Source organism: Narcine bancroftii, chromosome 1 (assembly GCF_036971445.1).
Source record: "Narcine bancroftii isolate sNarBan1 chromosome 1, sNarBan1.hap1, whole genome shotgun sequence".
Classification (NCBI taxonomy): Eukaryota; Metazoa; Chordata; class Chondrichthyes; order Torpediniformes; family Narcinidae; genus Narcine; species Narcine bancroftii.
The window spans coordinates 288517102-288540969 of NC_091469.1; the positions used below are offsets into that span (position 1 = coordinate 288517102).

Sequence of the window (23868 nt, forward strand, 5' to 3'; positions counted from 1 at the left end):
CATTTTAAGTTGAGACCTGACTTCAAGATTTCTATGGAGGATCTTAGGCACTGGTTCCAATTACCTGGGGATTGCCAGGATGCCTGAGAAGAGCGATCTTCGTGGCACCATTGACACCTTCAATGTTGATTTTCTTGTTGCATTATTTCAATTGCTGCCGTTCATTTGGGGCCAGATCTTTGGAGGTAGTAGCAGATTAGGCAGTGATCAGTCTCAGAATTGATCATCTATTGAGATAGCGTTGCAATCCCTCACTCAGCTGATTGATCTAACCTATCAGCAGCAATACTTCAACTGGTTGTAGCCATGAGGTCTAGTACATTGATTATGACAATGTAATACTCAAGCGTTTATATTCAGAAGGACATCTCCATTGTGATAAGTTTTTCCTCTTCTCTCCTTGTTGATTATACCTTGACATGCACACTTGTGCACACTTCCTCCAAGTCCCTTCTTGAATCCTCTGGTGGGGGGGGGGGGAGGAAGTTGAAAAAAACATGCAACTGTTGGGAGTATACAGTATTCTGTATGAAATTCTAAAACTTTTTCTTCCAGATTCAAGATTATTGTTGTGTAATGAAACAGAAAATGTATATTACATGAAATTTCCTGTAATCTACCACAAAGCAGATTCATTATTAGTGGAAATTGCCCAGCACCCCTTACAGCCAGAAGAAAGAGAAGCAAAAGAGAGTCCCCCAGGGTCAATGAATAGACATAGATTTGCCTCCAGTGCTCACTCAGCCTCCGCCAGCCACACAACCTTCAGTTCAAACCATCAGCAACCCAAAATCCAGGTGCACACCTCTGACATGATCAGGAAGTCTCAAGTGCCCTCTCGCATCCCATTTCCGATACCTGGTACCTCTTCAGCTAGCCTTTTTTAAAATTTTAAAAAATATTTTACACTATGAACCATATCAATCAAAATACACAAACATTTCCCTCTTGAATATACACAGTGGCATTTTCTCCCCTTTTTTCCCCCCTACCTTCCCTCCCTCCTTCCCACCTCCCTCCAAACCCATTAAACGTTCAACATATACGATATATTAAACCCATTAAACAATGTCATCACACAATGAAAATAAACAAGAAAATGGTGTCATCTACTTTTACACACTGGATCAGGTAATTTTGTCGTCTTCTCATTTTATCATTTTAGGGGGTGGAGGTCCGAGGCAAGCCCTCTCTGTTGAGTTCCATGTACGGTTCCCAAATTTGTTCAAATAATGTGACTTTATTTTTTAAATTGTTATTTTTTCCAATGGGATACATTTATTCATTTCTATGTACCATTGCTGTACTCTCAGGCTCTCTTCTGATTTCCAAGTTGACATTATACATTTTTTTGCTACAGCTAAGGCTATCATAATAAATCTTTTTTGCGCTTCATCCAGTTTGAGGCCTAATTCTTTATTTTTTATATTACTTAGAAGAAAGATTTCTGGATTTTTTGGGATGTTGCTTTTTGTGATTTTAATACCTGATTTAGATCTTCCCAAAACTTTTTCACTTTCTCACATGCCCAAATTGCATGTACTGTTGTTCCCATTTCCTTCTTACAGCGAAAACATCAATCTGATAATGTTGGATCCCATTTATTTAACTTTTGAGGTGTGATAACCAATTATATTGTATCATGCGTAACCTTGTGTTTATTGTATTCTTCATAGTTCCCGAGCATAACTTTTCCCATATTTCATTTTTTATCTTTATGCTTAAATCTTTTTCCCACTTTTGTTTGGGTTTATAGCTTATTTCATCATTTTCCTTCTCTTGCAGCTTGATGTACATGTTTGTTATAAATCTTTATTATCGTTGTTTCTGTAATCACATATTCAAAGCTGCTTCCTTCTAGTAATCTCAGTCTGCTTCCCACTTTGTCCTTTAAGTAGGTTTTCAGTTGGTGGTATGCAAACATTATGCCATGAGTTATTCCATATTTGTACTTCATTTGTTCAAATGATAATACATTTTTTCCCAAAAAAACAATTTTCTATTCTTTTAATTCCTTTTCTTTCCCATTCTCTAAAGGAAAGGTTATCTATTGTGAAAGGGATTAGTTGATTTTGCGTCAATAATAATTTTGGTAGTTGGTAATTTGTTTTTTCCTTTCTACATGAATCTTCTTCCATATGTTGAGTAAATGGTGCAGTACTGCTGAACTTCTATATTGGACCAGTTTTTCATCCCACTTATAAAGTATATGTTCTGGTACCTTCTCCCCTATTTTATCTAGCTCTATCTTGGTATCCCAAGATCTTCCCAAGATCATGTTATATGGCGAGCTCTCCACTGGCCACCGTGACAGAGGTGCACCAAAGAAAAGGTACAAGGACTGCCTAAAGAAATCTCTTGGTGCCTGCCACATTGACCACCGCCAGTGGGCTGATAACGCCTCAAACCGTGCATCTTGGCGCCTCACAGTTTGGCGGGCAGCAACCTCCTTTGAAGAAGACTGCAGAGCCCATCTCACTGACAAAAGGCAAAGGAGGAAAAGCCCAACACCCAACCCCAACCCACCAATTTTCCCCTGCAACCGCTGCAATTGTGTCTGCCTGTCCCGCATCGGACTTGTCAGCCACAAACGAGCCTGCAGCTGACGTGGACTTTTTACCCCCTCCATAAATCTTCGTCCGCGAAGCCAAGCCAAAGAAAGAAATATCTTGGTCCAATCTGGTTTTTCCCTTGTTTGATAAAAATCTGATTGTACCTTAATTGTGCTGCTCTATAATAATTTTTAAAGTTTGGTAGCTGTAAGCCCCCTTGTTTGTACCATTCTATTAATTTATCTAGCGCTATCCTCGGTTCCCCCCTTTCCATAAGAATTTCCTTATTCTCTTTAGTTCATTGAAGAATTTCTCTGTTAAGGGAATTGGTAACAATTGAAATAGGTATTGTATCCTTGGGAAGTCATTCATTTTAATGCAATTTACCCCCCCATCAATGTTAGTGGCAATTCTTTCCAATGTTCTAAGTCATCCTGTAATTTCTTCATTAATGGCTGATAATTTAATTTGTATAGGTGGCCTAAATTATCTAATATAATACCTAGATATCGGATTGCTTGTGTTTGCCATTTAAATGGTGATTCTTTTTTTAATCTGTGTAATCCGCATTATTTATTGGCATCGCTACACTTTTATTTGCATTGATCTTGTACCCCGATATTTCTCCATATTCCTTCAATTTCTTATGTAGTTCTTTTATTGATATTTCTGGTTCTGTTAAGTATACTATGATGTCATCTGCAAATAAACTGATTGTATATTCCTTCTCGTCTATTTGTATCCCTTTTATTTTCTGTTCTTATCAGTTCTGCCAATGGTTCTATTGCTAAAGCGAACAGTGAGGGAAATAGTGGGCATCCCTGCCTAGTTGACCTACTTAATTTAAATTGGTTCGATACATATCCATTCACTGTCACCTTCACCAATGGTCCATTATATAATGCTTTAATCCAATTAATATATTTTTCTGGTAGATTGAACCTCTGTAATACTTTGAATAAATAATTCCATTCTACCGTGTCAAAGGCTTTCTCTGCATCTAAAGCAACAGCCACTGTTGGCATCTTATTTCCTCATACTACATGGATTAAGTTAATGAACTTACAGACATTGTCCGTTGTTTGTCTTTTCTTAATAAATCCAGTTTGATCTTGTTTTGCTATTTTTGATATACAGTCATCCAATCTGTTTGCTAATAGTTTTGCTATTATCTTATAATCTGAATTAAGTAGAGATATTGGGCTATATGATGCTGGTGTTGGTGGATCTTTCCCCGTCTTTGGTATTACTGTAATTATTGCTGTTTTACATGTATCTGGCAAGTTTTGTGTTTCTTCTCTCTGGTTCATTACTTCCAGGAGAGGAGAAATTAATAACTCTAAAATGTTTTCTAGAATTCTGTTGGGAGTCCATAATCTCCAGGGTGGTAGCTTTTTAATATATCCTGTATTTCCTCTATTTCAAATGGTTTTATCAATTTTTTTTGCTCGTCTTCTTGCAATTTCGGTTTCAATTTTAGCTAAAAAACTCATCTATTTTGTTGTCTTTCTGTTCATTCTCAGTTCATAGAATTCCTGAAAGTTTTCATTGATCTCTGTTGGGTTATATGTAATTTGTTTGTCCTTTTTCCTTGATGCCAATACAATTCTTTTAGCTTGTTTTGTTTTAAGTTGCCAGGCTAGTATTTTGTGTTTTTTCTCCTAGTTTGTAATACTTCTGCTTTATTTTCATTACGTTCTTCTCCACTTTATACATTTGTAATGTTTTGTATTTTTTTTTGTCTGCCAATTCTCTTTTTGTTGTATCTTCCCTTGTTGCTAGTTCTTTTTCTGTACTTACTATTTCCCTTTCCAACTGCTCTATTTCCTGATTGTAGTCCTTTTTCATCTTAGTTACATAACTTATTATCTGCTCTCTAATGAAGGCTTTCATTGCATCCCATAATATAAATTTGTCTCTCACTGATTCTGTATTAATTTCAAAGTACATTTTAATTTTGCGTTCAATAAATTCTCTAAATTCCTGTCTTTTAAGTAGCATGGAGTTTAATCTCTGTGTATATATTCTTGGTAGGATGTCCTCCAGTTCTATTGCTAATAACAGGGGTGAATGATCAGATAACAATTTAGCTTTATATTCAGTTTTCCTAACTCTCCCTTGGATATGGGCTGACAACAGGAACAGGTCAATCCTTGAGTATGTTTTATGCCTACTTGAATAATATGAGTATTCCTTCTCCTTTGGGTGTTGCCTCCTCCATATATCCAACCAGTTGAATCATTTCCTGCATTGATTTAACCATAAATTTGGCTACTTTGTTCTTTTTGCTAGTCTTTTGTCCAGTTTTATCCACCTTTGGGTCCAAATTAAGGTTAAAATCCCCTCCTATCAATATATTTCCTTGCGTGTCTACAATCTTCAAAACAAAATCTTGCATGAACTTTTGATCCTCTTCATTAAGTGCATATATATTGATCAAATTCCAGAATTCTGAATATGTCTGACACTTTATCATTACATACCTCCCTGCTGGATCTTTTATTTCCTCCTCTATTTTGATTGGTACATTTTTATTGATTAATATAGCTATACCTCTGGCTTTTTAATTATATGCTGCCGTTACGTGCCCTACCCAGTCTCTCCTTAATTTATTATGTTCCACTTCAGTTACATGCGTTTCCTGCACGAATGCTATATCTATTTTTTTTCTTGTAAATTTAATAGCCTCTTCCTTTTGATTTGGTTATGCATTCCATTAATATTTATAATCATATAGTTCAACATGGCCATCTCATACTCTGTTTACACCTCATTTCCGCTTCCTCGCCACCACCTTTCCCCTTTTCCCTATTTTCATCTCTGTTTTCCCTTTTTGAACTCAATGTGTGACAACATTTCTAAAACATAAAATACTTCAACAACTCCCACATCTAAAATTCCCTTAACCTCAAGTATTCCCCCCCCCCCCCCTGAGTCGCCCTTGTCCCTTGCCGGGTAACCACAACTTCCCTCTCCGTTCGGATTGCGAACCTGCTCGCAAGCGTCAACTGATTTCGCAGTGACTGTTATTTTCTCCCACCCAACCCCCTCCAGAAAAGACTTTTATCTTCACATTTAAACAAAGCTCACTCTTTTTTTCCCCCCTCCTTTTTTCCCCTCTCCCTTACTTCCCTTTTCTTTCCCTTCTTTTGTTCTTACTTATACATTATTTTTACATCTTTATATGTAGTTTGTCATCGTTCTTCGTTCTTGTTACATCTCTTCATCTCTCTTTCTGTCCTGCAGGCGTTCTGCAAATTCTCGTGCTTTCTCTGGATCTGAGAACAGTCTATTTTGTTCCCCCGGGATAGCCTTTTTTCCATAGGATCGATTTTGCTGTGTTAAACTCCTTCCTCTTCTTTAGGAGTTCAAACCTTATGTCTGAGTAAAAAAAATATTTTTTTGACCCTTGTATTCCAATGGTTTTTTGTCTTCTCTAATTTTATTCCTTGCCCTCTCCAATATATTTTCTCTTGTCGCGTATCTCAGAAATTCTACTAAAACGGATCTTGATTTTTGTTGTGACTGTGGTTTCGGGGCTAATGTTCTGTGTGCCCTTTCTATTTCCATTCCATCCTGTATTTCTGGTATTCCCAGGACTTTTGGGATCCATTCTTTTATAAATTCTTTCATATTTTTGCCTTCATCTTCCTTTAGGCCCACCGTCTTTATACTGTTTCACCTACTATAATTTTCCATTATATCCACCTTCTGAGCTAACAACTCTTGTGGCTCTTTAACTTTTTTGTCACTTTCTTCCAATTTTCTTCTTAAGTCAGCCATTTTTCGTTCTTCCACATCTTCTAACCTTTTCCCTATTTCTGTCATGACCAGCTCTATTCTACTCACTTTTTCTTCTGTACTTTTCATTTTTCTTTTCATCTCACTAAATTCTAATGTCAACCATTCTTTTAATGCTTTCATTTGTTCTTGAAATTTTTTTTATCTATGTACTGTCCATCTATTTTACCTTCTATTTCTCTGTGCAGAGCTTGGTCTTTTTCTTCTTCTGTGTCTGCTCTTGGGTTTGTGTCTTCTACTTCTCTTCCTTGTATCTGTCTCTTCTGATTTGTTGAGCTGCTTGCCTCAGTTTGTTGGTTCTCTTCTTCTGGGATAGTTATCTGTTGGGTTTCCTGTTGCTGTTTTTTTCTTTCCTCTTCTTCCAGCTGAGAGCCCTGCTGTCAGGCATCTCTCAGCTGGTCGTACTGTGTAAGTTCATTCCACAGCTGGGCGCCTCTCCCGTCGGTGTTTTCCTTTTCCTCGGTGTGTGCATTGCGCACTTCTGTTTGGCTCAGTGAGTCATTTTTGCAGTCCTGCGGTCGGGAGGTCGCAACCCTGTGGGGTCTCCATTAATCTCGGGGAGTGGGCTCCTCTGTCCACGGCGGGTCCCTGCCTCTTCATGCAGGTAAGGCCTTCTCCTTTCTCTTCCGACGTCTCTCCTTTTTTTTCCTGTTGTTTTTGGTTTTTCCTTCTTAGGTGCCATTTTCTTTCTTCTCCACACCTTTATCTTTTATTTGTTGTGTTTTGTGTTTCTTGAGCTTTGCTTTTTCTTCACTTTATTTCTTTTTTTCTGGAGAGGGCTGGTATTCTCCTACCAGCCACTACTCCTACACCTCCTCAAATTCTAAAACTTGATGGTGAGGAGATTTAACCACAAATCCACAGCCACATCAACCCCTTCCTGGAATCTAATGGAAATCTGAGGTGCCACAATGACAATTTTAAAATTAGCAGTCAAATTGGATTGTGGTACACAAAGAACCATCTTTGATTGTGGTGAGTGCAGAAGCGTCAGTGGTTGCGGTGGGCGCAGAACCGTCACCATGCTGCTCTTGGTTTTTTAATCCTCCTCTTTGAGTGACCAAAGAAATGTTCCCTGAATATCTGCGTATTCTGTCCATCTAATGGCACATCGACTTGATCTTCACTTCACCCAACCTTGTGCAATGCAGAGAGAGATTATCTACCTGTTTAGATTCATTGATCTGCTCTGACATCTCAAAAGTCTTTGACACCAGAAGTTAAAGATTCTGTCAGGCATCTTGCTCAAATTTGGCTGTTGGAAGAAACGCTTCAGTGGCATGTGGCAAGCATGCTATGAACTTAACCAGCAGTCCAATTAAAGTTGCACTGTTGTTCCAAAACTTTCTTAGTCTTCCTCAAAGCAGTGCTATATCTTGCTTCCAATGGATTTGTCGATGAAGTGGAGCTCATGTATAGGGCACTCCATATTATTTCCCTTTTATTTCCTATATGATCCATAATTTTAAACTTGTAATGAAATAATTCATATGCAATTAAAGTGCACATTTGAGATTTTATTCCAGGTTATATATATATATATATATACACATTTTAGTTTGACAATGTAGAAATTACACCACTTTCTTTACATAGTCCCCCACATTTCAGGGTACCATAGTGTTTGAGACATTTGGCTTTGCTGGTGTTTGTGAGGACTCGAGTATGTTTAACTGATTCATTTGTGCAGGTACAAGAGAGCTAGGCATCTAAGTTTTTGATCACCTGTGGAGTCTGTAGTTGCCATTTTTCAAAATGAGGACCAGAGTTATTCCAATGAAAGTCAAATAAGCCATTATGAGGTCAAAAACAAGAACAAAACAGTAAGAGTCCGTGCCCAAACCTTAGGATTACCAAAATCAACTGTTTGGAACATCATAAAGGAAACAGTAACCCCAAAGAACTGGTATTCCAAGGAAGACCTCCATCTTTCCACGAGACCTTTTTCCAGAATTCTGCAGGCTCTTTTAAATATTTCTTAGCAAACTCTAATCTGGCCATCCTTTCTGTGGTGAGCTAGTTATTTTCATCTTGCAGAGTAGCCTCTGTATTTCTTGAAGTCTTCTGCAGATAGGAGTCATTGACATGTCCACACCTGCCTACTGATCTGTCGTCCATATATTTTGGGGATTTTCTTCATGCTGATGAGAATTCTTCTTTCATTAGTAGTGGAGGTCTTCCTTGGAATACCAGACCCTTCGTGATTACTGAGCTTTGAGGTTTCTTCTTAATGATGTTCCAATCTGTTGATTTTGGTAATCCTAAGGTTTGGACGATGCCTCTTACTGTTTTATTCTTATTTTTTCAGCGTCATAATGGCTCCTTTGACTTTTACTGGCAAAACTCTGGCTCTCGTGTTTAAAAAGAAAATGGCAAATGTGATCATAAGCTTGGAAACAAGCCATGCTCTCTTATACCTGCACTAATGAAGCAATTAAACATATCTGAGTACTCACAAACCCTGAACGTTATGGTGCCCTGAAATAAGGGGACTAAGGATAAAAGGTGCTGTCATTTTTACATGGTCAAACCAAACTGTATACAAATAACCTTGAATAAAATCTAGAACATGCACTTTAAATTACCAGTACATGTGAATTTTTTGATTACTTATTTAAAACTGTGGAGCACAGGGGTAAATAAAGGTTAAAAAGTGCCTGAGTGCCAAGCATGTTGCCTCTACCCTAGAACCAAGACCACCAGATTTCTGGTGAAGGGAAGAAGGGAAGAATAAGAACGCTTGGAACACAGAGTATATATTCTCGTAAAATGGGGTTCATTCCACATCTGCAGCCGAATATTTGAAAATTCTCACTCATTGTTGGATGAGATTTTAACTGAGATCCCATCAGCTACCCCTCAGGTGGAGGAAAGAAATTCCATGATGTTGTTGGGGGGGGGGGGGGGGTCATGAGGTGCTGGTGTGTGGAGAAGGGTCTGAGGTTACCATTACTAATGTTATTAATAACCAGCTGGTCCTATTATACTATGCATATGTTGTCCATTACATTCCTTTAGTCCAACTTGTCCATCCTGACCAAGTTATCTGCCTGAGCTAATCCCATTTGCCTGAGTTTGACCCATATCTTTCAAACCTTTCCTCTCCACTCAGTTGGGTAAATGTCTTTTAAACATCATACCCACTCTGGTATTTGCTTGGGTGGTTTATTTTGTATACTTATCTCCCTCTGTGTGGAAAGGGACCATTTTAAAATTTTCTCTCACATTAAATCAAGGCCCTTGAGTTTTAGGTTCCCCTACTCTGGGATATAAAGTTAATCATTCACTTTATTTTTGCCCTTCGATTTTATATACTTATATAAGGTTGTTCCTCAGTCTCCTCTACTTCAGGAGAGAAAAAAACAGCCAATCCAGTCTCTTATAACTCAAATTCTAAACTCTTGGTAACCATAGTACAATACATCAAAGAAACAGGCCCTTCTGGTCTGTACAGATCCATTTTTTTTTTGGCTTGTCCCACTGACCTGTACCCAGTCCATCGCCCTCCAAACATCTCTCATCCATGTACCTGTCCAAAATCACCATTTATTGTCCTGAAATTCGGTATTTTGCGGCAGCGTCATAGTGCAAACATATTACAACCATCTTACGATGTTACTATAAAAAAAAATAATAATAATAATAACAGGGCAGGAAAAGTCAGGCAGTGTCTGCGCTTCATTGATTATTCAGGAATCTGATGGCAGCGGGGAAGAAGCTTGTCTTTCAGCTCCTGTACCTTTTCCCCTGATGGTAGCAGAGTGAAGAGGGCATGGCCTGGCTGGTGGGGGTCTTTGAGGATAGAGGCTACTTTTTTAAGATACCGCCTCGTGTAGATGTCCTCAATGGAGTGAAGTCTGGTGCCTGTGATGTCACAGGCTGAGTTAACAACCCTCTGGAGTTTATTATTGTCCTGAGAGTTGGCGCCTCCTTATCAGGCAATGATGCAACCAGCCAGAATGCTCTCCACGTTACACCTGTAGAAGTTTACAAGAGTTTTCGGTGACATAACAAATCTCCTCAAAATCCTCATGAAGTATAGCTGCTGGCGAGCCTTCTTTGTGACTGCATCACATGGAGGCTCCAGGTCAGATCTTTGGAGATTTTGACACCCAGGAATTTGAAGTTCTTGACCTTCTCCACTTTGGAGCCCTCAATGAGGACTGGGTTGTGTTCCCCTGATTTCCTGCTGAAGACCATAATCATCTCTTTGGTTTTGCTGACATTGAGTGCAAAGTTGTTGTCGTTACACCATTCAACGAGCTGATCTATCTCTCTTCTGTACACTTACTCATTACTGTTTTTGATTCTCGCAACATCTGTGGTGTCATCAAAAAATTTGTAGGTGGCATTGGAATTGTGCCTGGGCGCACAGTCACAGGTGTATAACGAGTAGAGCAGTGGGCTACGTACGCATCCTTGGGTGTGCCTGTGTTGATGATCAGTGAGGAGGAGACGTTGTTTCCAATTCGTACTGACTCCAATGAGAAAGTCAAGGATCCAGTTGCAGAGGGAGGTGCAGAGGCCTAGAGTTTGTAGCTTCTTGACCAGCAATGAGGGAATAATGGTACTGAAGGCCTAGCTGTAGTCTACGAAGAGTACACTATGAGTTGCTCTTTGAGGCAATTCAGAATTGAGTGGAGAGTGCATCTGCTGTGGAGCGATTGTGATGATGGGTGAATTGCGGCGGATCCAGGAACTTAGGTACGTGTTAATCTGGCCATGGCCAACCTCTCAAAGTTTTTCATCATAGTAGAAGTTAGTACGACTGGGCGATAATTATTGAGGCAGCTCACATTACTTAAATTCTGAAATGTTAAAATTGGGCACACATTCACCACTTCATCTGACAGCTTGTTCCACACTTCCACCACTCTTTGTGAAGAAGTTCCCCTAAACTTTTTCCCCTTTCTCCCTTAACCCATGTCCTCTGGTTTGTATCTCACCTATCCTCAGTGGGGAAAAAAAGCCTACCTACCTTGTGAATTTTTTCTGTACCCTTGCTATCCAATCACCCTGGATCCCTAGGCATGACCTAAGATGCAGGAAAATGTCTCGACACACAGGAAGTGGAGCAACTAGGGTGCTTTCCCTTTGATAATGTACAGTGTCCACTTAAGATCCATTGACACCATGCCTTGTTGCCTTGCTACCACCCCCGCCACCAACTCTTTCAAAGCTTTCAGTTTTTGTTAAGCCCTATTAATACCAGATATAGAAATGAATTTAACCTTCTGCCCTTTCCCTCCCTTCTCCACCCCCACTTCACCCATCTTTTCTCCATCCATCTTTCCTCCATGTTGATTATTTACTTTGGATGATATAGCTTAAAATACTTTCCACGGAGAACCCAAGCTACCTTGTGTGAGTTAGGACCAGTTTTCCACCATTAGTTCTTTAAACATCAGCGGGCAGGCTTGACTTTTGAGTCATGTGTATTTTTCTGTTGCATATTTTTCTAAAGTACAGTAAGTCATGAGGTTGGAGGAAAAAAATCCAAATTACAGACCAAAACAGGAATTGTATGACTGGAAGTTCTAGCCAGAGAAAGGCGTATGTTTATGAGAAATCAGGATATAATATTTTTGGCCCAAATTTCGTAACACATACTCTCAGTTGAGGGCCAAAGATCATTCTAAGCTAGAAGAAAAATCTCCCTTGTTCTGTGCTTCCAAAGTTAGCTAGTGGTCCAGGGATGCTCCAATTAATGATATAAATTAAGGTTTAAAAACTGCAGTGGTGCAGGGTAAGCTAATGGACCTTAGCACTCAGTTTTCCCCTTTTGGTTCATAGCTTCTTGTCAAATTGTTCTCCTTTGTCACACTTTTGGGACAAAAGCACTGTGTGCATTTGTCATTACTTTGCTCTCTTTAGCTTGGTGATTGCAGGATTACACTCCCTTGCTATTGCAAATTCTGCTTGCACACTTGTTGAGCAGTGTGAACTTCCCACAGATATTTGAGGGAAGAATTGTTGAACTCTGGAGAGTGTAACATAGTTTTGTGGAAATTAGATTGTCCTACTGGATCTAGCAGACTGTTTTGAATGTGTTCCATTAGTTAAAGTTGACTGATCAAAACTCTTTCGAAAATTTAGAACAATACAGCACAAAAACGGGTCCTTCAGCCTTCTAATCTAAAGTGAACCATCATTTTACCTAGTCCCACTGATCTGCACCCCGACCATACTGCTCCCATCCATGTACCTGTTGAAATTCTTAAAGAAGCCTAATTCACAATAATAAGAGGTTGTGAAGAGCAGGATCTTCTGAAGACACTCTTTTGTAATGTTGGGGTAACTATCCATCATTTGTAGTCAAACCTCAGAGATATGTGAAGGCACAAACACATCTCTACATCTAGAATCGCTTTGAAGGTATTTGTCTCTAGTGAACAGCAAAATAGTATTTCTTCCTTAATGGATTCCCCCTTCTCAAAATCATAGGATTTTGTGGTCAGCACACTGCTGACATTCAAAGTAAATTCAAACTTGCCTGACTGCGGTCCTCCTGAAGGAACTGCTGGGAGTAAGGGAGGACACCAAGCTGTACCACAATACAGTTGCTTGAAGAATACTTTGACTGCCTGCACATTCCTTGAAAGACAGCAAACACCACAACAGAGAATAGCCGGAAAAATGGTCTCCATTTTACATGATGTGTTGCCATTCCGCACGTGGTATACGGTTGTTGCCAAGTGGTGATATAAAGATGAGTTGACTTGGTTTCACCAGGAGGAATAACACCTTTGAGCTGCTGCATTTTTGGAGAGGTGACCTGCTCATTCCAGTACTGCCTGCCAATCTACCAGAACATCTTATCACCAATACTGAGGCCAGGTGTACAGGAAGTGTTGTAACAATGCCTGAACATGTTTTGGTTCAAGATGATTCTGAACAGCAAAAGGCAGGCACTCCCCAACAAAAATCTGGGTAAGGATGCTGTATGCATTCTCAATGCATTTGGATTGTATTTAACCCAGAGCTTTGCGACTCCCAAAAATTTCAGTATATTCTTGATTCTAAAACTTAAAAATCCATAACTTAACCCTTTGGATTCTAGCCATTTTTAACCTTCCCTAATGTCTGCTCTGGAGGCCATGGGAAAACTATGAACACCAGTACGAACCAACTGGTGATTGGATACAAAACATGTATCATGCCCAAGATTGGCCTGATCACCTTCAGGGGCAAGGGGCTAAACTTGTTCTGTTTTAGAAAGTCATACAAATTCTGCTCCAACATTTCAAATACCAAACACGTATGATTGCGGTGCTGAAAGCACTCGTAGGCACGCACAAAGTTATACAAAACCAGTCCTGGAAAGCAGAGTATTTGTGCTTGTTGGTAGTCCCAAGTGTTAAAAAATTTAAATTGCAAATTTTGGTAGAACTTCCACTTTCACAGTAACAACAATGACTGAAAGGGGAATCAGGTTTTGAGGAAAAAAAGTTTTTCTAGTTATGGGGTTTGTGATAATTTGCCAATGGTTGAAAGCCAATGAGAATGAGCATGAACTCTTATTGTGATGAAGGGTATATCTTGTTGTTGTCGTGTAATCTAACAATGTCTGTTTCCCACTGATGGCACTTTTTAGGAAATTGCAGTGATTTTGAACTTTGGCTTGATGTTACCATTGATGGTGTAGTCTGTGGGGAAACAAAAACTGATTTAATGAGCCTGCCTTTGCTTTTGAACTTTAACTAGGTTCTTTAGCACTTTCACCGTAGACCACATTTGGTCAAAATCACCATTGATCAATTGATGTGGCCTCAGTAGACTTGAATTTAAAAGACAGAAGTAATCTTCTGAAACTTGTTGACTTCTGAGAAGGAATAGATACTGGGGCATATTTCTCATGGCTGAAGGCCTAGAATTTGAAGTTGTATCTCGTTTTGGTGCTTTAAAAGTGAGATGAGGAGACCTTTGTTTGGAGCAGGTTTTTTATTGTCAGGATCTCTGTCATAGAAGTCTGTGCATCCCAGTCATTGAGTATGTTTTAGGCTGAGATTGACAAATTTGCTCACAGGTACGACAGGGATAATGAAACTCAGGGAGAAAACTGGTGAAATAAAACATTCAGCTATTATTGAACGGCAGAGTAAGGTCAAGTAGCAACATGATCGAATTCTTTGTTCTTAAGTTATTCATTCAGAGAACAAAGTCCTTTAGTGATGGATTTAAGCACGATTGCTCATGCGTAATAGCTCCACATAATGTGTTTAAGTTGTCTACAAATTAAGACCATGGCATATAAAAAGTGTTTTGGGTTAATAAATAAACAGTTTTTATTTAAACTGTTGTGATCCAATATGTTCTATTCTAGAACTCTGGCAGTTTGTATAATATGCTTCTTGCCAGCATTTGGGATGGAGGACAGTAAAATGGTTCATCTCACTCTGTTATGCCATCACTGGCTAAATCTGCATTGATTTAGTTGAGCACAGTCAAGTCTGAATATTATCTGCTGCTGGTCATTGCCTACCATATCAACCCTATCCCTCTGTTTACCAGAATTAGAATTTACTGTCGTGAACATGCCGTAAAATTCATTGTTTTGCAGCAGAATTAAACGTGCAACATTGTTATAAATTACACTTTGAAAAAAATTAGTGTAGAAAGAGAAAATGAGGTTGTGTCTCTGGTTCATTGTCCATTCAGAAATCTGATGGTAAGGAAAAGATGTTGTTTTTGTGGTGTTGGCTGTTTGTCTTCAGACTCCTGTACTTCTTCCTGATGGCAGCAGTAAGAGGAGGGCATGAGGTTAGAGGCAGCTTTCTTGAGATATTACCTCTTGTAGATGTCCTCAGGGAGTAAAGACTGATGCCCATGTTGATGCTGGCCGTGTTCATGGCTCTCTGTAGAATATTCCTGTCCTGTGTATTGGCACCTCCATACCAGACAGTGATGTAACCGGTGAGAAAGCTCTTCACAGTACACATGTAGAAATCTTTGGTGATATACCAAATCTCCTCAAAAACCAAATGAAGTATACCTGCGGGCGAGCTGCCTTTGTGATTGCATTGACATGGAACCCCCAGGTTAGATCTTTTGAGACTTTGACAACCCAAGAATTTGAAGTACTTAACACTTTTCACTGCTTACGCCTCGATGGGGACTAGTTTGTGTTCTGCTAGTTTTCCCTTCCACAATCAGTTCCTTAGTTTTGCCAATGTTGAGTGCAAGGATGTTGTTGTGACACCACTAAACTCACTGATCCATCTCACTCTTGTACGCTTCCTCATTACCGTCTGTGATTCTGTCGATGACCATGGTGTCATTAGCAAATTTGTAGATGGCGTTTGAATTGTGCATAGCCTCACAGTCAAATCTGTAGAGAGAGTGGAGCACTGGGTGAATTTCCAGCCTAAATTCCCATCACCTCTCACTTACTGACCCACGTTGGTTCTTCTGAATATAGGATTGTAATGATTCTGCTGTTGATGAATGTGTCTGTGGTCCTGATTTTGGAATTTCCTTTGTCAGCCACCCTGTCTTTTTGACAACACTTAAATTTATCTCACTGAGTATACTGTGGGGCTTAGTTGTTCCGCTTCTTACTGTGTCAAATTTTGTTTGAAATTATTCCTGTCTTGTGCTTTTGGGAATGATTTACCACACGGATTGTTCTTGACGAACTGACTGTGGCTCCTTGGGCCTGATGGTTTATTTTAAAGAAAGCACAAACAGATTAATTTAATGCGATGATCAGAGCTTCCCCATTGTGACGTCACACTGTGATGCAGTGAGCTCTTGGTGCCTGCTAACGCTGTTACCTTGATGTCAGAGGATGTAGAGTGCTCAGCAACACAGGACGGTATCCTATCAGGCACCCAGCCCTATTTCTCCATTTTCACTTGCTGAAGTTTATTTGTCAAGAGCAGCACATGTTGTATGTATTGGTCCTTGGCTAGTCATCAATTTCTCTCATTTAGTTCCCTATGAGGAAAGTAATACTATTCATCGATTTGCCTGTGTTTAACTTGTTGACTATCTTGTCTTGATTTCAAGAATATTTTTTCCATCAATATTGGAGATTCAAAAGGCCATTGATGTGCTGGTGGCAAGACCTCACTGCATTTGGTATTGGTATGCAAGATTTCATGTCTGGTTAAAGAGCTTGAATATTTATATAACCATCCTGCTGGTTATGCGAGAAGTGGGGAGAGGAGTGTGGGGTGGGGGTGTGTAGAGGAGTTGGGAGGGAGTTGGAGATCGTATCAAACATCTCGTGATACAACCTCATTTTGGTTAATATATTGTTACTAGCCCAGAGGACCCCAAAACCCAGCAGTAACAGATATCCACCAAGACAGATGGTTACTTAAAAGTTGATTTTAATTATCTTTAAACATGAAAACAGGATCAAACTCTAACTTATTACTATTAACTTACTTAATCTAACTTAAGCCCCTTCTAATTCTAAGTGCACGTGTATGTAAGTTTAGAAAAGTTCCTTGGTTTACAGTCCAATCTCACTTCTCACTCCTCCGAAGTTCACTGGTTGCAAGCAATTTTTATACTGTGCACAGAATTTAACATTTATTAATTTCACCAGGCTTTGGTGGTCGACAGGTAAATAGTCAGGAAGGTTTTGTCAGTTTGCAGAGAGAGATTTGTTGTTCGCTGGACACAAACTGATCCCTTCTAATCAGCCACTTCATTCTCTTGCTGAACCCCATCCGGGTTTTCCAGATGATAAGCTCTTTTCTTCTGGTCACCACAGAGTTCCTTTTTGTTTCTCTTATTTCAAGTGAAACATTAGGTAGGCAGCCAGTCTTCTCCTCTTTTATGGACCACAAGGGCTTTGAACCAAGAACTCACAACTCATCTTCAAAATGGGGTTTTCCACAAGTTTGTCAGCTTGTCCTGTTCTAGTCCCAGCTCCTGCTGCTGAACTGTAAAACTGCAGAACTCTCTCTCTCTCTGCAGAGAAAAACTTGTGTGACTCTCTGCTTGCAAAACCACATGATCCTCTCAGAACAGCAAACTGCCCTCAGACAGCCTTTGCTTTTCAAAATAACAATCCATGAGTGAAGTTCCGTAGATACTCCCCAAAGCTTTTGCAAAGTGACTCAGAGCCAGCCTGTCTAGCTTGAGCAGAGCTCCAGTATTTTAAATGAAATCTGTTTTGAAGTGTTTGTATATGACCTACACTAAAAACCTGCCACAATTTATCTCCCAAAAACATATCTATATACAATATAAAATACAACATAATCTGTCACATCATAATTTTGAATGTTTTTGAGATTGTTTTGGATTTATTGAGGGTGAACGATCTTTTCCCAACCTTTCTGAATGAAAGCCTCTTATTTCCTTCCTCTTGCACTACCCCCCCCCAAGGCCCTTCCCCTCCTTTCGTCCGTCCCCCCAGTAATTGCCTAGTGACATCAAAGGTATGTCTTTTTCAGATACTAGATTCCTGACTGTGATCAGCACTTTAGCTGTCATGTTAAGATTTTTGTAAACTTTCCACCTAAACTATTAAAGCCTGATAATTTTTGTCTCACCCATTTTCCAGGGTGAAGCTAACAATGCACCTCAGCTGGGAGTCATTGATGTCATGGTGTAATTTTCATCCTGTGGCAGGAACCCTCTTCCCCTCAGCTAGAACCTGAGGACCAAATTAAATGTGGCTTTCTGTTGCAGTGTTCAATGGAAGTCCAACTTTCAATTAACATGCAAACTTTGCAATGACGGAGTGCTGTGGAGAATTCTGAGTGTCTTGCTCAATGCTTATTTGTCAATCAAGGTATCTGTCAAAAAATAAGAATTGTTAACTGCCGAGGTATTTGTGGAAACTTGCTCAGCTCAAGTACCTCTGCTTTTAAAGAAATAATTAGAAGCACTTGCAAGGGGTGTGAAGGTGCTTCACCAATGAAGTTAATGTGGAACCCAGGATTTAATGGCAAGGATGGAAACATGAGTTTACAAAGGTAGATGAGTCACTTTGAGAGGCACCAATGGAATATGAAGCAGTTATATATTTATTTCATAGGGCATTAAAATGCACATAATCCAAATTGTATCAGTTCTGTATATTTTGTTAATTATCCAAAGTTTCGTGCGAATTGGGCAGGATCTTGTTAAGTCCCCAGTGTAAGGAGCAGTACTTTGAAATTGTATCGCAGGTCAGAAGGCCATCCCAAGCAAAGATTTCACCAAGGGTGTTTCTGTCTGAATTACTCTGTCTGGAATTGCCTTCATCAGTTTTCAGTTTCTGACAGAAATTTCCAAATGTTTGCTGCACTTTATTGAAGTCTGCAGGTTCTTTCTTCCTTGATGATCTTGTGATCAAAGTACCAGTGATAGACAGGTGAATTGAGTCATACAACCAGAGTAGGCCTTCACATTGCCTTGTCCAAACTGACCATGTTGGCAATCTGGACTAATCCCATTTGCCTATACTTGGTTCATATGCTTCTCAGCCCTTCTATTTTTCTTAAATTTTGTTTAAAATTTTTTTTAAGACATACAGTATGGTAACAGGCCATTTCAGTCCACAAGTCCGTGCTGCCCAGTTGGCTTACAACCCCAGGTACGTTTTGAACGGTGAGAGGAAACCTAAGCAGACTCAGAGAGAATGTACAAACTCCTTATAGGCAGCACGGGATTTGAACCCCTGTCACTGGTGCTGTAACAGGCTTGTGCTAACCGCTACACTAACCGTGCTGCCCCTTCTTATCCATAAATTTATCCAAATGAGGCTTGTGATTGTACCCACTTCTACGGTTTCCGAGGGCAGATTTGGACTACCCTCTGAGTGGGGGAAAAAAGTCTTCCCCTTCTCACCATCCAAAACCATCTACCAGGGGAAACAGAGCAGCATATTATGTCACAGGGGGCCAATTTAGGCTGCACCATCTCTCTGCCTTCCCATGGAGCATTTGATCTAACATAAGGAGCTGAACCTTGCTCAAGTCCTATAGATTCTGAAACTATGGCTGTCTCTGGTTTTGAAAAATGTTGCACAGGTAGCTCTTCTGAGGATAAGATTAATGTTAGCAAGGATGAAATTGCACAGTGTGCTCATTCACTAATATCTCTTTTCCTTTGTCCGTACAGGTATGGCCTCACAAGTTTTGGTCTGCCCACTACACGTTTATCAAACTCAGACAAGTGCCTTTTGTAGTGTGAAGAAACTGAAAGTTGAGCCAAGTAGTTGTGTGTACCATGAGAGAGCTTACCCACGGACTTGTGTGAACGGACGGAACCTCGGATTCGCCCGCCCGCCTCACGTGGCTGGCTCTTCCTTTCCACCGAAGGATTCCACGGGAAGATCCTGCGGGCAGAACACTCTGGTGGCAGTGGGTGCTGTTGCCTTGGACGCATTGTGTGCCACTGGGGTCACGGCAGTGCAGGCACCGCACCAGCCTCTGGCAGTGGCATCGCAGGGCGAGAGGCCTGGGGGCAATCTAACCTCGCTGGAGAACTATCAGCGATGTGGGCTGAAGAGAAAGAGTGAGGAGCTGGAGAACCGAGGTAGCACCATGCAGATTGTGGATGAGTTGTCAATAATGCCAGCAACGTTGCAGGCAGGTATCAGGAACCCAGTCACCGTGGTCACCACAGCCTCGAAGCAGAACAGCGCAAGTGGTGATGGTGATTACCATCTGATGCAGCACGAAGTGCTCTGCTCAATGAAGAATACCTACGAGGTTCTCGACTTCTTGGGACGTGGAACCTTTGGCCAGGTGGTGAAATGTTGGAAGAAGGGTACAAATGAGATTGTGGCCATAAAGATCTTGAAAAACCATCCCTCGTATGCGCGGCAGGGACAAATTGAAGTTGGCATCTTGGCACAGTTGAGCAATGAGAATGCAGACGAGTATAACTTTGTGCGTGCCTACGAGTGCTTTCAGCACCGCAATCATACGTGTTTGGTATTTGAAATGTTGGAGCAGAATTTGTATGACTTTCTAAAACAGAACAAGTTTAGCCCCTTGCCCCTGAAGGTGATCAGGCCAATCTTGCAGCAAGTGGCCACTGCACTGAATAAACTAAAGAGCCTTGGTTTAATCCATGCGGACCTCAAACCAGAGAATATCATGCTGGTTGATCCCATTCGGCAGCCGTACAGGGTTAAAGTGATCGACTTTGGATCGGCCAGTCATGTGTCCAAAGCCGTTTGTTCAACGTATTTGCAATCAAGGTATTACAGGTGAGTGCAATTTCCTGCTGTGGAACCACATTAGACGGGGTGAAACGATGAAGGCTGGGCAGAAATCCATTTTCTCGTGATTGAATTGCATGTATGAGCGATTGTTGGAAAATGTACAATGCAGGGCATGATTTCAAATGGCTGAGCGGTGGGGAATTTTGTGCAATGTTTGGTGATAATACATACTGTTGCACTCTTGCATACTGTTGCAGCAAAGGTATTTCCTCTTAAAAATCCTGTTGAATCTTGTTTTTAAGCACATTAAATGAGAATTTCAGGTTGGTAGTTGGAGAATTTTGTTTTGATAATGGACTTGTACGAGAAGTCCATATGCTTCTCAGCCCTTCTATTTAAAAAAAAAATTGTTTAAAATCTTTGATGCAATTTTTCGGTTGAGAAATTGGTTTCGTGGTCTGGAGTGCCTTGAACTTTGAAGCAGGTTGCAGTTAATCTTGTCAGAACTGACCTGTGCACTCTTCATAAGAAAGGGGAAATTATTGAAATTTAATCCACTAATTCTCATCTCCATTAAGTGTGTTTTATTTGACTCTCTCTCGCTGTATCGCTGGGCAGTTAAATATCAGTATGCTGGCATATCGAACAAATATGCACGTCAGGGTCCTGAAGCTAGTCTCTGACGGAATTTCAATTTTAGTTTGGCCAATAATGACTTGTTGTAAAATTGCAGGATAATAGGAAGGATGTTGTCAGGATGGAGGTGGGGCAGAGAAGATATGAGGATTTTTCCAGGACATGGGGGGCAGGGTCCCCCTATTGGGAGAGGTTGAGGAAGCTAGTTTTGTACTCTGTGAATGCAGGGTGATTTTAGTAGCGATGACTTGATTGGGTGAGCAAAGCATTTTTTGCCGGAGTACAGTATATGCTCACGTAACTGTTGATACCGTGTAATAGATGATTTCCCCCCCTTTTTGGCCCAAAAGTGGACCCTCGCCTAGGCCACCTGTACATCTGAACTGTCGTCGTCCTGACCTCCTGCCCAGCCGAATTCCTGTCGCCCTGGTTGTCCGCCCATCCGAGCTCCCAACCGCGGATTCTCGCCCTGGCCATTTGCCCATCAATCAGTTCCAGCAATCCGAGTTCCTGATGCCTTGAACGACGCAGGTATTTACCGAAGTCAAAAGTTCGACCTATGTAAAAGTCGACCCTTTTTTTGGCTAAAAAAAGTGGTCCAAAAAATCTGCCGATGATACTAAAATGTATGCTAAATATGATAACAAGGGAGAGATTTAACAGGAACATGAGAGGTAACTTGAACAGGTGATTGGTGCAGGCATTGGGCTGCCGAGAGGTGGTTGAGGCAGGACTATTGCAATGTTTAAGAAACAGTTACATGTATAGATTGGTTTTTAGAGGGATATGGTCCAAATGCAGGCAGATGTGACCAGTGTTTTTTGGGGGGGCAGGGGGGAGAACATTTTGGGGCGGCTGTTTCCATGCTGTATGACTATAAAAGGAAAAGCACCACGAAATCCCATCCAGAGATCACTTGAGGTTAAACATCAAGGTGACGAAAAACAATCTGCTGCAAGAACTCGGTGGGCCGAGCAGGATCTGTGGGAGAAAAAGAATTGCAAAGTTTCTGGCTGGAACCCTTCACCTAGACTGAGAGAGCAGCAGGGAGGTCGCTGGTAAATATGGACTGGGAAGAAGGGGTTGGACAATAGTCAGAGGCAGAGGTGGATACCCGACGAAGGGAAAGAGAAGCAGGAGGTTTAAAGGAAATAAGGAGATGCTGTGATTTTTGTTTACACAAAAATGTTGGAGAAACTCAGCAAGTCATGCAGCATTCTTTATATAGCAAAGATAAAGTTACACAACCATAGTTTCTGACTTGAGTCCTTCATCAAGGGTTGAGCAAAAAGCAGGCGGGCACTTGAAAAAAAATGGTAGAGTAAGGGCAGTTGGAGGAGCGCAGGCCCACAGGCAAGAGCCCATAGGTGAGTATGGGCAGGACAGCTCGAGAGGAAAAAATCTGAGATGGGATAGGGGAGTAGATGGCTCTGAATATGAGGGGGGGGGGGTAGAGAACTGGAGGAGAGAGAGAGAGAGGTGGGGGAGACAAGGGAGGGGCCTAATGGAAACCGGAGAAGTCAATGTTAATGCTATCCAGTTGGAGAGAGGATAAAAGGAGTCAGGTGGAAGATGAGATGTGCAGGATGTAGCAGAGTGATGAAGGTGGAGAAAACATGGAGGGGGAGCAGTCAGGGCAAGGCTCCCAGGATTCCTGTCAAAGAGAGAAAGAAAACTTCAAAGCTGCCCTGCCTTTTTTCCCCCCAATTTTCAATGCAATGAAGGGGCTGGCTTCTGCTTCCTGGAGAGATTTCAGAGGATTTGTTGATTTCTTGCAGTACTCTGCTGTTTTTGGCACTGAAGAAGCAGCTCAAAAAGAAATTCATGGATAGCAGTCGCAGAACACTATCAAATGTGCCAGCTGACTTCTGAGTGTCGAGGGTTGCAGTGAGAGATCTCAGGATTTTATCTACCAGTCCAATCACCCCAGTGTTGTCTCAGAGCCCACTCTGCTTCAGAATTACTTTGCCTCTTGCCATCAGTGATTGTTTATTTGCAAACTGTTGAGGGTGGAGACTAAAGTATTTGAAAATACTTTTGTTTAAGAAAGATTTTATGGTTTTACCTATCCCATTCTGTGTAACCTCCACCAAATGAACAGCCCTCTGAATGTCCATGATCCTGGATTTTATGGAAGCTGGCCTATAGCTACCTGGATACAAACTTTTATAACTGTCTCCCTTAAAACCTTGGACTCCATGTTCTGGTTTTCCAGGTCTAGTTTTACATGAATACTCAACCACCAGCTGGTTTGTACTGCAGTTTACCCATGGACCCAGTCTGGATAATATATTATAAAAGGTTAAAAATGAATGGAGTCCAAAGGGTTAAACCTCTGTCTTCTTATCCCAACATTTGAATTTTCTGTCAAACTTTCCTCTTTCACCAAGTTTTTGATCTCTTGTCCACAAATTCTCTTGGCATTAAAAATTCATTTCTTAAACTCTGTGAAATACCTTGGGATGTTTTGCAACATTAAGGGCTCATTGTTCCTAGTGAAGGATCTCCAGTAGAGGTCCAAAAATCCGGACTGCCTGGGGATTAGATCGGTTTGGATTTTCTGGTTCCTCGGGCAGTACTTTTAAAATTAAAATTTAAGGAGAAATAAAGAAGAGATGAACCCAGGTGTTCCAGTTTCCTCCCACACTTCAAAACCTACAGGGTTTGTAGGTTAATTCAGGTGCAATTGAGCAGCATGGGTTTAAATGGCTGGAATAGTCTTCTACCTCGCCGTAAATAACATTTAAAAAAATTAATTAAAAA

The 23868-nt window shown here is 40.7% G+C and overlaps 1 protein-coding gene across 4 annotated transcripts in view; it reads left to right on the forward strand.

Annotated features, from left to right (window-relative positions):
* Positions 1-23868, forward strand: part of hipk3a (homeodomain interacting protein kinase 3a) — a 197058-nt gene that overhangs the window by 48306 nt on the left and 124884 nt on the right. The window contains exons 1-3 of one of the 4 annotated variants that reach the window (XM_069903011.1): positions 16121-16242; positions 18003-18105; positions 19419-20514. In XM_069903011.1, coding sequence (XP_069759112.1) covers positions 19421-20514 — 1094 coding nt within the window. In that variant the 5' untranslated portion in view covers positions 16121-16242; positions 18003-18105; positions 19419-19420. Of the gene's footprint in view, positions 1-16120; positions 16243-16362; positions 16440-18002; positions 18106-19418; positions 20515-23868 lie in introns of those variants that run through there. The other 3 variants (XM_069903008.1, XM_069903006.1, XM_069903013.1) reach the window with 3 other exon arrangements.